This window comes from Salpingoeca rosetta (genome assembly GCF_000188695.1).
Source record: "Salpingoeca rosetta unplaced genomic scaffold supercont1.23, whole genome shotgun sequence".
NCBI lineage: Eukaryota > Choanoflagellata > Craspedida > Salpingoecidae > Salpingoeca > Salpingoeca rosetta.
This window is the reverse complement of record NW_004754911.1, coordinates 1127249-1139748: the sequence shown is the minus strand read 5'-3', so window position 1 is coordinate 1139748 and position 12500 is coordinate 1127249. Positions and strand designations below refer to the sequence as shown.

General features: G+C 57.8%; 2 protein-coding genes across 2 annotated transcripts in view; one reads left to right on the top strand and one right to left on the bottom strand.

Annotated features, from left to right (window-relative positions):
* PTSG_12745 (uncharacterized protein) overlaps nt 1-7133 on the top strand; it is a 15064-nt gene extending 7931 nt beyond the window's left edge. Inside the window, exons 24-43 of the mRNA XM_004990701.1 lie at nt 172-303; nt 445-544; nt 724-781; nt 950-1055; nt 1240-1313; nt 1510-1632; nt 1842-1939; nt 2120-2334; nt 2553-2657; nt 2884-2966; nt 3223-3352; nt 3547-3615; nt 3789-3873; nt 4082-4161; nt 4287-4353; nt 4558-4631; nt 4756-4843; nt 5014-5113; nt 5327-5405; nt 5591-7133. Coding sequence (XP_004990758.1) covers nt 172-303; nt 445-544; nt 724-781; nt 950-1055; nt 1240-1313; nt 1510-1632; nt 1842-1939; nt 2120-2334; nt 2553-2657; nt 2884-2966; nt 3223-3352; nt 3547-3615; nt 3789-3873; nt 4082-4161; nt 4287-4353; nt 4558-4631; nt 4756-4843; nt 5014-5113; nt 5327-5405; nt 5591-6676 — 2952 coding nt within the window. The 3' untranslated portion in view covers nt 6677-7133. The remainder of the gene's footprint in view (nt 1-171; nt 304-444; nt 545-723; nt 782-949; nt 1056-1239; nt 1314-1509; nt 1633-1841; nt 1940-2119; nt 2335-2552; nt 2658-2883; nt 2967-3222; nt 3353-3546; nt 3616-3788; nt 3874-4081; nt 4162-4286; nt 4354-4557; nt 4632-4755; nt 4844-5013; nt 5114-5326; nt 5406-5590) is intronic.
* A 635-nt stretch (nt 7134-7768) lies between these two features.
* PTSG_12744 (uncharacterized protein) overlaps nt 7769-12500 on the bottom strand; it is a gene marked incomplete at its 3' end in the record, with an annotated part of 11289 nt that continues 6557 nt past the window's right edge. Inside the window, exons 12-14 of the mRNA XM_004990700.1 lie at nt 12280-12386; nt 10233-10757; nt 7769-9904 (exon numbers count right to left, since the gene is read on the bottom strand). Of these exons, the coding sequence (XP_004990757.1) occupies nt 7769-9904; nt 10233-10757; nt 12280-12386 (2768 nt within the window). The remainder of the gene's footprint in view (nt 9905-10232; nt 10758-12279; nt 12387-12500) is intronic.

The window sequence follows — 12500 nt, the reverse complement described above, 5'->3', positions numbered from 1 at the left end:
AGCACACCATGCTCGCAACGCGCCTTTGGTCGCGTTCACAACCACTTGCACACACATCTCCACACATGTGCTTCTGTTGTGTTCGTTCTCCTCACCACCATCGCGCCGCCATGTCCACCTCATCATCATCATCACCACCTCCGCCATCCGCAATCGCGGTGCACGGGGCAGAGCGGGCAGCTGAGCCGGGTGCCGTCGCGTCGGGACCGGTTCCTGCGCACGCTGCTGCAGCTGGCGGACGAGATGGACGACCTGCTCGCCCTCTTCCTCAAGCAGTTTGGCCTCGACGACGCCCCAGGCGTGGTGCGCACACGCTGCAATCATGCATGCGCTCACACACATGCACGCGTGCGAGAGTGTGAGAGAGAGAGACATGTCCACGCATGAGCACACATGTCAACACACCTTACCCCCCCCCGTCTTCTCGTTGTCCTGATGTTACAGTTGAAGGGGGACCAGCTGTCCCTGCGATCGCCACGGACTGTGATCATGCCGTCGGCTATCCGTCTGCCAGAGGCGCACTGGAACAACCTCTACGAAGAAGGTACGCACGCACACCTTCTCGCCGACCTGCCAGCCTGGCAGTGCTCTTGTTGTTCATTGTGCATGAGTGTAATTGTACATGTGTGCGTATGTGCATGTGTGCGAATGTGTCCATTCATGGGAATTGTTTGATTCATTCACCGCACCTTTCACCAACAACCTCGTCGTGTGCATCAACAGATCGCTTGGGCGAGAAGGATGTTGGCAAAGTGGTCCGGTTTCAGGCCAAGTACCTGAGGTGCGCCCTCCCTCCATCGTCATCACGCCACGCCACCAATGCACATGCACACGCTCCCATCACCCCATCACCCCATCAGCCTTCTGTTGCTCACACCTATTGCTTCTCACCCTCCTCCTCCTCGCCACCATCAACCACACATCAACCATGCACCACCATCACCATCAGCATCCCAAACTTTGCCGGCCTGATCCGCACATCGGCCTCGGCAGATCCCGTCTCCTGTCTGAAGGACACCGTTCTCCATAGATTCGTGCGCACAGGAAACGCTCAGGTACACACATGCACACACATGCACACGCACACACACACACACATGCACGCGCTGTCCCACATGCACGCGCTGTCCTTCTTACTCTCTGTTACACACATGCGCGCGCGCACGCTGCTTTGCCCACCAATGTTCTCACTGCTCATACGTGCTTGCTCCTTGTGTGTGGTATTGTACTCCGCTGCAGCTGTTCGGCAATCCGCTGCTGAAGATGGTGTTGGACTACAAGTGGCAGGCGTACGCACGCTCCCTCTTCATGCGGTCTGTCACCACCACCAACACCGGCTGCTTTTGTTGTTTTATTACTATGATTGTTGTTTCCTGTTCTTGTGTCCTGTGTTCGCTGCTCTGTGCACCCCTGTCACCTATGCACCCCTCTGCCTCTCGCTGCTCATTTTGACCCAAACACACACACGCACGCATGATGTGACGAATATGCTGCGTTATGTGTGTGCAGGGAGCTGGGCATCTTTGGCGGATTTCTCGTGACATTCACGCTGTTCTCGTTATCGGCACCGCGGATCGACCTGTCGACCTCTCCTGTTCTCTCCATCTTCTCCGACACCACTACCGTCTTCAGGTAACCCACGACTCTCTCCCACTCCCTCTCTTTGTCTTGTTGCTCTCTCATCTCTGAACAGTGCACCTTGTCCAACACATACACTCACGTTGTTTCTTTGTGCGTGCGTGCGTGCGTGTGTGTGTGTGTGTGTGTGTGTGTGTGTGTGTGTGTGTGTGTGTGTGTGTGTGTGTGTGTGTGTGTGTGTGTGTGTGTGTGTGCGTGTGTAGTGTACTGCTGGCGCTGGTGATTCCGTTCTTCTGCTATCGCCAGCTGAAGAACGAGTACCGTCAAGTCGTTCGCAGCACCGCCGTCCGCCTTGTCTCAGGTCTGACCCATCGTCGTGGTGGTGGTGGATGTGACGCTTGCCCTGCACTCGAGTGTCCACAAACCATCGTGCTGTCTGTGTACCCATTCACGTGCCCGTCATTATGTACCAACACCACCTACACCCTCCTCCCCCCTCTCCCAATCCCGCCAATGCACTCTGCCCGCTTCGTGCCTGCAGGCACTGCTGCTGACGACCGGAGCGTTGGGTATGAGGATGACGACGACGATGACGACGATGAGGCAGCACTGCGCTCCGCAATGCTGACGTCACCGCACGCCAACCCAACGGAGCTGGTGAAGGCTGTTGTGCTCGACGGATGGAATCTCCTGCAATCCGGCACCGCCACCCTGGCCCTCATCTCCGCTGTCCTCTTCCTCTTCGGCTCTCGCTGGGTGCGGCCGGTGATGCTGGTGGTGATAGTCAACTCCCAACGTGCCGCTTGGTTTAGGTCGTGTGCCTGAACACACACGAAGCAGCGTGTGCCCACGTCTTGCTGCATGATTGCGTTCTGCTGATGTTCACCCTCATCCACTCCCCGCCCTTCCGCAACTCACCACACCCACCTCAACCTTGTACCCATCATCGTATTCCCCCCCCCCCCTCGCTTCAGTTCATCCCCGTCACGTCTGCTGCGTCGTTCTTCCTCTGGCTCGAAATTCTCTATTTTCTCCGCGCGTTTGAATTCACCGGCGGTCTTGTCCGCATGGTCTTTAAGGTGCCCGCATTGCTGTTTGTCTCTGTTTGTTTGTTTGTTTGTTTGTTTGTTGTTTGTTTGTTTTGTGACACACGTCTGTTTGAACTATGCTTTATGTGGCAAGTACTGTGCGTCTCATCATGTCATCATCTTTGGCTCCCCCCCCCCGTCTACCTTCATCTCCATACCCCCGGCCTCTATTCTTCCACGCGTCTCACTTCTTGTCCCGCCCACCGGTCGTTCCCAGATCTTCTACTACACCGGCCCGTTCCTCCTCATCCTCGTCGTTGTTCTCCTCGGAACAGCCAACTGCTTCCATGTCCTCTTCAGGTAACATCCACAAACACGTGCCCACGCGATTGCATGGTTGCGTACATGCAGGCATGTGTGCAAGTACTCGTTGCCACGCAAGGCTGCCATCCATTCGCCACAAACACAAAGGCATCCCCCAACGTAACTTCTCACCCACGCCTTGTTCACCACGCCCACGTCCCTTGCGCACACGTCCCTTGCGCACACGACCGCTTGACTGCTGTTTGTCATCCTCGCGTCGTTTGCACGTGGCCTCACATCATGGGTTCAACAGCACGATTCCATCCGAGGACGCGCTGTTTCAGATTGACGACTCTGTGATGGACTCCGTGTTCAAGACCTTCAAGCTGCTCCTCCTTGGCGACGGTACCGTGGAGGAGGGACTGCCCCCAGACGACGCAGTGGTGCGTGCAAAGAGGGGGGGGGGCGTGTACGAGTGTGTCTGTGTCTGAGTGTCTGTGTTTGTGATTGTGTCTGTGTGTTTCCGTATGTGCACGTGTGCGTGCGTGAGTGTGTAAATTGACGCCAGCGATCTTGCGGATCTTGCTCACACTGCTCCATGTCCTCTCTCGTGTGATTGTCGCTCTGTTTTCGACAGACGGGCGTTGTAAAGCTTCTGTTCGTTGTCTTCATGGTTGGCATCAACATCTTCATGCTGAATCTCATGGTGCGCTCGTATATACATGTCCATGCGCTTGTATGTGTGTGTATATGCATGTCTGTGCGCTTTTGCACGTGTGTGTGTATGTGTGTGTGTGTGTGTGTGTTTGTTTGTTTGTCGTGTAGATGCGTCCTTTTCTTGCCTCATCTCGCCCCATCCCCCCCTCTCTTCCCGGTCAGATCAACTTGATGGACGATTTCATGCAAAAGATCAACGACGAAGAAGGCGACGCGTTCCCTTTCGAGAAAGCGCGCATCATCGCAGGTGCAACAGCTGCACCTGTGTGTGTGTGTGTGTGTGTGTGTGTGTGTGTGTGTGTGTGTGTGTGTGTGTGTGTGTGTGTGTGTTCGTGTGTGCCATGCATATTCCGTTGTTGAGAGAGCCGCTTGTCTCATCCCAATTCTGACCCTCGCCCGTCTCGACTGCCCACAATTTTGCCTCACGCCTTTGCCTCTTGTTCCCCGCGTGCCAGAGATTGAGTTGAGCATGGGTGATGAGTTGCTGAGCAACAAGACCTTCTTCCCTCGGTGGCTCCACATGCTCACGCCCAAGGTGCGGCACGGAATGCCCATGACGTGATTTGCATTGAAACAGTTTTGTATTGCACGTGGCTTCCCCCTTCCTTCGCCTCCTCTCACCACCGCCACCACCACCACGTCCGCGTTCGTGTGTTTCAGGGCGGCGAGCTCGGTGAACGCGAAGGCATTGACGAGTGGCAGGGAACCGTCCAGGCAATTCGCGCAGGTGATGAATTCATGCACATGTACTACTCCACACATGCACACATGTACAACGTACAATCCACACCTAGCAGACACATGCACGCACACAAACAACACACAAACAACACACATACATGCACACAACGCACACAACGCACACAACACACAAACACCCAACACATGCATACACACGTTCACACACAATTCTTCGCCTTCCGTGGTGCAGAGAACATGGGGCTGGAGCGCCGCACCCGCGACACGCTCGACCGCCTGCAGGCGCACATCATCACCCACTTTGATGTGAGCACGCATGTGCAGTTTTGCCAAGCTCTTCTTGTGTGCGCGGCCTGTCGCAGTTGCGTTAGTTTGCATCGACACCAACCACCACCACGCTCATAGCACAACCACACGTGCATGTGTACAGGCGATGGAGAAGCGGCAGACGGACCGAATCGGAAGTTTGGACGATCGCGTCAACAACAAAATCGAGGCCCTCGCTGACAGCATGAACCGTGAGTTGACAGCCGTGCTCGAGTAGCCGTTGTCACTGCTGTTTGCTACTGCTGCTACTGCTACTGCTGCTGCTGGCGGTTGTGTCACTTGATTCTGTACCACGTTACCAACCCGCGTTTCGCATCTGGGACCATTTTGCACTTGACGCACCCAAAACCTGCACCACCAGGCATGCAGGCATACCAGGTGGCGCTGATGGATGCGCTCTCTGGCCAAACAGAGGCCATTGCGCGCGCCAGGAGCCATCGCTCAAGCTCGGGATCCATGCGGTAACAACACGCGTGCTGGTTGTGTGTGTGTGTGTGTGTGTGTGTGTGTGTGTGTGTGTTTGTAGTTTTTCTGCTTTTCTGTCTTTTCAGTATTCTGTGCGCGTGTCTTTCTGCCTATGCTTTGAGCCTTCTTTTGCTTGCCATCGCTCCACTAAACAAGCATCTCCTCCTCCTCTTCCTCCACCCTTCCATGCCCTGCGAAACATCAACCAGCTCCCCCAGCGCTGCCATCCGCTCTCGGCGCATTCGTCCCCAGGGCAAGAGCCCAAGCGCATCCACCGCCAGCTACAGCGTACGTTATGTTACACGCATTAAGCTTGCTCACACCTTTCGCTCGCTGTTTCCTGACCCGTTTATCCAACCCACGCCTTGCAATGCCCTTTCCCTTGCATGGCAACTCACCACCACCACCACCACCACTGCCATCACCACCATCAACACTGCCATCATCGTCATCATCATAACCACTGCCACCAGATGCCGCGGTCAGACGCGCCTGACTCCGCCAACGCGTCTGTGCGGCGACGCTTCTTCAAGCAGGCGCACTCGCTCGACCAGTCTGCATCGCTCATCGAGCCAGACTACCACCTCGCCGATGCCCACGCCCACACCACGCTGGTGGTGCCCAGCACTGCACCGGGCTCTCTTCACGGCCGCAGCCCCCGCGCAACCACGCCATCGGCCGTGATCAAAGCCGCCAGCGCGAGCGACGTGAGCAGCAGCGGAAAGGCCGCCGTGTCCCGCACCGCCAGCGGACGAAAGGGAACGATGACACCCTCCACTGTCACCAACGGCGGCAGCAGCGATGACCTGAACCTGGGCAGCGCTCCGGCCAGCAGTGCCAGCAGCAGCGGGACCGGTGGGCCCAGGAGCGGGTCGAGCGTGCGGCGGCGGGTGCTGCCCCCGCGCCAGAACACGACGCGCGCACAGCACTTCCGACGGGACTCGACGTTCAGTTCCGGCAGCGATTCGAGACGCGAGTCTCGCACGCGGTCCTCGCTGTGGGATGACGACGACGAGCTGGTGGTGTACGGCGACAAGAGCAGCAGCAGCAGCAGCGTCACGAAGGAGTCGCCGACAAAGCTGGCGCCCGTGAATGAGGTGCCGAATGCGGGGCGATCAACAACGCCGCCGCCGTCGCAGCGGTCGACGAAGCGGCGGCTCGGACGCACGCGGTCAAACACGGGCGCGGGCCGGCTCTCACGGAACTTGAGCAGGAACAGCGGGCGCAAGCACGGTGATGGTGATGGTGATGGCGATGGTGATGGTGATGGTGATGATGACAACAGTGAAGAAACCGTCAACAACAACAGCAGCAGCAGCAGCAGCAATTTGCACCCCAACGACACGCAAGCCCACAGCGCCAACTCCACGCGTGACGACAATGATGGCGGTGCTGAGCGGCGCGCGCGACTGCACACGCTCCGGCCAATGGTGAGCCAACCAACGATTGTTGCGCGAGACGAGTTTGATGATGACGACGACGATCTGGCGGACGAACTGCCGGCATCATCGCAGACGATTCCAGACGGATTTGACTCGGACAAGGAAAGCATGGTGTGACACGGCAGGACACGGCATGCATGACATGACACATCATGATCATGAGGATTGGCAAGACTTTGTTGAGTTTGCGTTCTTTGCACCACGCTACATCCACCCACTGTTGCTCTTGGGTTGTTAAGGATGTGTGACGCTTGTGGTTTTTCCATTTGTTGTTAAATGTGACATGATTCTGTTCCTCGGTTACATCACTCTGTGTGGTCGTGTGCCAGTGCGTTTGCTTGTTTTTGTTTTGTTTTTGGTTGTGTTACCCTTTACCGCCTCGTTGCTTTGCGCTTTGTTAGCCCCTGTTTGCTCATTTGCGCATCATTCTGTTTTGTCGTGTTATCTTGACATGTGTGTCGGGCCAGTCAGTTCTCGTGCTTCCTTGCTCACCACACAAAACGCACGCGCACGTACTGGCAACTGATATGGGATTTGCTTTCTGTATTGGAAGAATTAATCAAGGTGACCAGAAACGTGATCAGTTACGTCATGTTGGTGGAGGGAAGGGGGCAAAGAAGGAGTTCGGCAGCAGCAGTGGAGGAGGAGAGGGCAGAAGGGGGCGGGGGCAAGCAACATCATTGGCTGGGGAATGGAGTGAAAGGTCTGGGGTAGGAGAAAACAGGAACAGTGGAAGGGAACAAAGGAGAGAAGACGTGGAACAACACATGTCCAACAACACCCACGGAATAGGTAGGATGATGAACACGGCCACGGGGAGCAATTATGGGTCAAACGAATCAAACTCAGCAAGAAAAAACAACAAAAAAAAACCATACAAAACACACACACACACACACATGAGAGAAAACAAATTAACAGCACAAAACAACACAACAGTCATCGTCAAGAAAGGAAGCGCAGCATGCGCGCAGGGCACTGCGCACACACGCACACACGCACACACGCACACGCACACACATATGACAACAACAACGGCCACTATCAACAACCCCTTGTGAACAGATAAAAGTCTCATCCAACCCAAAACAAATCACAATACGCACACGTACACACACACACACACACGCACGTACATACACACACACACACGTGTTACAACGTACGCGAATCTATAGCTGCTAATTCAACGAACAAAGCAACGGTCAATCAGACAAATGCAGCACCACTGAGGCTGCGCCGGCGATTTGCTTTGGTTGCTCGGTTGCCGTGCGCTGCTGCTGCCACTGATGCTGCGAGTGGTGGCGCGAGCGGCGGTGAGAGCGGCGCGGCTGATCCATTTGTCTTGACCAGCGCCAGTGCGCGTCGCTTTGCTGGCCGTGCCTTGCGTCCCTTGAGACGCTGCAGGTGCTCTGGCGAGACGGCAGCCAGCGCCTGCATCAGGGAGTGACGGTCTGCCTTGAGCGCGGCAACAGCAGCAGCAATGGCCGCGCCCTCCCCCTCCAGGTGCCGCACGCGCGTCTCCCGCAGCTGCGAAATCACCTTGTGGCGGTGCCGGTGCTTGCGCATGTACATGGCACGCCCAACCTTCGAGCCGGGCCGAGTCGTACTGAGGTGCCTGCCGGCGTCGCCATCGTCCTCGCCATCGCCAGCGGGCGTGCTCGCGTGTCTTCGGCGGCGCGGTGCGCGGTCCTTGAGCGACATGCGTCCACACAGCACGTCCTGCTCCAGCGCGACGCGGTGCTGCTGCAAGTGCCGGGCAATGGCGTGGTGGTTGGCGGCGGCCGCGGCATCCTCCGCCCGCTGCCCAAAGGCGTTGACAGAGGTGAGCAGCACGGCGCGGACAGACGCACGTTCCCCCATGAGCACCTTGATGACGGCCTCGTTTGCTTCGCGCGCGGCCAGGTGCAGGCAGGTGTCCCCGGCGCCCGTCTTCACCTCCACGAGTCTGCTGGTGAATGCAGAGAGGCGGGTCATGGCCTCCACCGCCCCCGTGGCGCAGCACCAGTGCATCGCTGTGTACCCGCGCCCGTCCGCCAGTGCGCTGTCTGCCCCCGCGGTGAGCAGCGCGCTGGCCACGTCTGCGTCGTTGCGTGCGCAGGCGATCATGAGCCCCGTCTGCTGCATGGCGTCGCGCGCGTTGACGTCGGCGCCGCCGGCCGCCATCGCCCGCACCGCCGCGGGTTTGCTCAGCTCGCAGGCGCACAGGAGCGGCGTGCGGCCGTGGAGGTCGGGCACCTCCGTCGGGCAGCGGTGGCGCAGCAGCATGGCGATGAGCGCAACGTCAAGCCCAGACCGCGACAGCACGGCCTCGTGCAGCAGCGTGCGGCCCGCAGCATCTGTCGCCGCCAGCAGAGATGGGGGCGTGTCCTCGAGAAGGGCGGACAGCTGGTCCACATCACCCAGGAGGACAGCGGTGCGCAGCGGCAGGACGCGGTGGGCGTGTGCGCGGTCGAGCAGGTGGCGCGGGTACAGGTGCTGCAGCAGCCGGCGGTACTGGGCGACATCCGCCGTGATGGCGCCGCCGCCGCGGCCGCCGCCGCTGATGTGGGAGTGGTGTTGGCGTTGGCGCTGGTGCTGGTGCTGGTGCTGGTGGGTCGGCGATGAGGAGGAGGTGGTGGCTGCTGCTGGCCAGAGGGCAGTCATGAGAGAATAAAGGCGAGACCACACGGCAGCAGGGGAGATGGGGGACGGGGAGGAGGGGTTGGCAGCGCCGGAACACGATGACGTGGAGATGGTGGGAATGTCTGCATCATCTGTGCGGAAATAAGTGGGCAGCGCCATTGCCTGACTGTTCGTCTGCTTCTGCTCCCTTGTTGTTTGGTCAAGTGGAAGCAGTGGCAGCAACGAAGCATGCTGCTGCTGTTGCTGTTGTTGTTGCTGCTGCTGGCTGCTGCTGCTGTTGTATGGTGTGTCATCCATGGCAATGACAACACTGCCTGTGCTGTGCGAGTGCGAGTGCTGCCCCGGTGAGGAGTGGTCGGCACTGCTGTTGCTGGCTGCAGTGGCCGGGTCCGAGTGCGCAATCGACGACGACCACGGCGACGAGGAGCAGCCAACCTCACTCGACGACGCGCTGTCATGGCCGTGGTGATGATGATCACGCTGCTGATGATGATCGTGATGGCGGTGGTCAGCAGTGACCAGGCCCTGGAAACAGGCCTCACTGTCGCTGTCTGTGCTGTTGCTGTTGCTGTTGCCGTTGCTGATGCTGATGCTGATGGTGTGGGTGGTGCCTGCTGCAGTGTTGACGTCGTAGGGCGGGGCTGGGTTGACCGGCGCCGCGGGTCCCGATGCAGCCGTCTTGGTGGCCGGCATAAACACGGGATCATCGTACTGTGCAATCTGCAGAAGAGGGGGGGGGGGCAGGTGTTTTGAAGTGAAGGGAGAGGGAGACATGTGGGGGAAGGGCATTGGCGCAGATGGTGGTGAGGAGTGTAGGAACATGTTGGTGGTGTGAGCAGGGAGGAGGTGTTCCACAATAGTGCAGCGACAATCGTGGCGCAGGAAGAAAGGCGCTTATTCGCAAGAGCAAGCACACACAAGCACACACAAGCACACACAATACACGCACAAGCATCGACTCGTTTATACGAACGTACACGTACACACGAGTACGAGCACATGTGCATGTACATGCACACGCACACGTGAGCAGAAATCATGCACGCACCTCTGCGAGGAGCTGCATGTGCTCGTTGTTGGAGCGGTTGGCTGGGGTCGACGATGATGGGAGGCGACGGAACACAAACACAAAGATGCCAACAGTGAGGGCAAAGATGCAGCCAACAGAGATGAAGAACCCGGTGAGCCACCGCCAGTCCTGCCAGCGCGTGCGGTGGTGGCCGTTGTTGCCGTCTGTCGTTGATGCTGCCGTGTAGGTGGCGGCTGCCGTCGAGGTAGGGGGAGGCGGCGTTGGTTGTGGGGATTGCGGTTTCACGGGATACTGGCCAGGATGGCTGGGATATGGGTGCCTGCCGTGGCCATGCCATGCCAAGTTGCTCTTGTGCTGCATCTCCCACCACTTTGTCCAGTTGAAGTGCTGGTAATACCGCTGCCACGCTTCCTGGTTTGGGTAGCGCACGCTTGACGGGTCTGACGGTGGCGCGTGACCCGTGCCCGGGTACGGCGGCGCTCGCGGTGCGGACGGTGAAGACGAGTTGCTCGGGCCGTAGGGACCGAGTGGACGGTGCGTCGGCTTATCGTCGTCCGTGTGCACATCAGGCGCCCGGATGGTGGTGGTTGTGGTTGTGGTTGTGGTTGTTGTTGTTGTTGTGGTTGTGGTGGTGGTTGTTGTGGTTGTAGTTGTTGTTGTGGTGGTTGTTGTGGTTGTAGTTGTTGTTGTGGTGGTTGTTGTGGTTGTAGTTGTTGTTGTGGTGGTGGTGGTGGTTGTTGTGCTTGTCGTCGTGGTAGTTGTTGAGCTTGTGCTTGTTGATGATGTTGTTGATGTTGATGATGATGTGGACGTGGATTTGGCATCGTTGTCGCTGTGATGGTCGGAGTGTGGCTCATGGTGGTGGTCAAAGTGACGATCGTGGTGGTCGTGATGGTGGTGGTACTCATGGTGAGGCTGGCGGTCGTGGTGAGTTTGCCAGTTGAAGCGGCGATGGTAGGACCCCCAACGCGATGTTCTCTCGTCATCGTCGGCGCTGGCAGTGGTTGCATCAGCGTCATTGTCCGCACTGGAGGCGCTCGCAGCCGCCTGTGCTGTAACCCCGTGCCTGGCAGCAACGGCAGCAACGTCCAAGATCATGGTGGCGACAAGACGCTGCGACGGGGCATCATCATTGTCTCGGCCATTGTCCAACTCGAGGTTGTTGTTGTTGTTGTTGTTGTTGTTGTTGTTGTCCGCATGGCCATTTCTGCTGCGTGCGGCCAGGGCGCGGGGGTTGGTTGGTGCGGCTTGAGAGAGAAGCCCACTCGCCGTGAGGACTGTCAGGGCCATCAGCAACATGACAACTGGGGTTCGCACGTGGAACCGCATCGCTGTCGGTTGCAGTTGTTTGGTGTTCTGGGTTGCCGTGCGTGTGCCGTGGTTGTGGTTGTGGTTGTGGGGTTGTGGTGGACACAGTGTGCAAAGGAAAAAAAAAAGGGGGATGCAAGGCAAGGCAAGGCACCGTTGGAACCGTGGTAGCGGGTCAAGCGAGGGATGGGATGGATGGCAGCAACAGGTGTGGAGGTAGGCGGCTGATGGCTGGCTGGCTGGCTGGGCGGTGGATGACAGCGGAAGCATACACACGCACACACAAAACCAAAACAGAGCAGAAGAGGAAGAAGGACAAAGGAAGTGCTGCTGGTGTGTGTGTGTGGCGTGAGAGTGCGTGTGTGTGTGCAACAACGGTGGTAGGTCGGCGATGGTGCAAAGCGCCAGCGGAGAATTGGTTAAAGATAGCCTCTAATAATCGGCATTGGAGGCTTTTGCTGGCGTAAGCAATCAATTTTTTGTGGTGCTTGGGTGTTGTGCTTGCTTGCTTGGGAGGGGTTGGGTGAGAGAGTGTGTGTGTGTGTCTGAACTCTCTCTCGCTCTGTCTGTGCGTGTATCTGCCGTGTGTTCAACCCTCACTCCACTCACTCAATCTCACTTCGTTGGGTGTACATTTTACGACCATGTGACAAGAGCAACGATGACGCCACACACACAAAACCAAGCACCAAAGCATGAGCAGACTCACAGCACAACCATCTCCACCGCCAACCACGGATCATCTTGGATCGCACACGTGGTTGAAGCGGACTGCATGATGGGGCCGGTTGTGTTGTGTGCGGCACTGATAGCCGTACCAGCAGTTTGCCCTTGTCTCTCCAGATGGCGTCACTTGCGCCGACCCTGTCAGTGTGTGTGTGTGTGTGTGTGTGTGTGTGTGTGTGTGTGTGTGTGTGTGTGTGTGTGTGTGTGTGTGTGTGTGTGTGTGTGTGTGTGTGTGTGTGTGTGTGTGTGTGT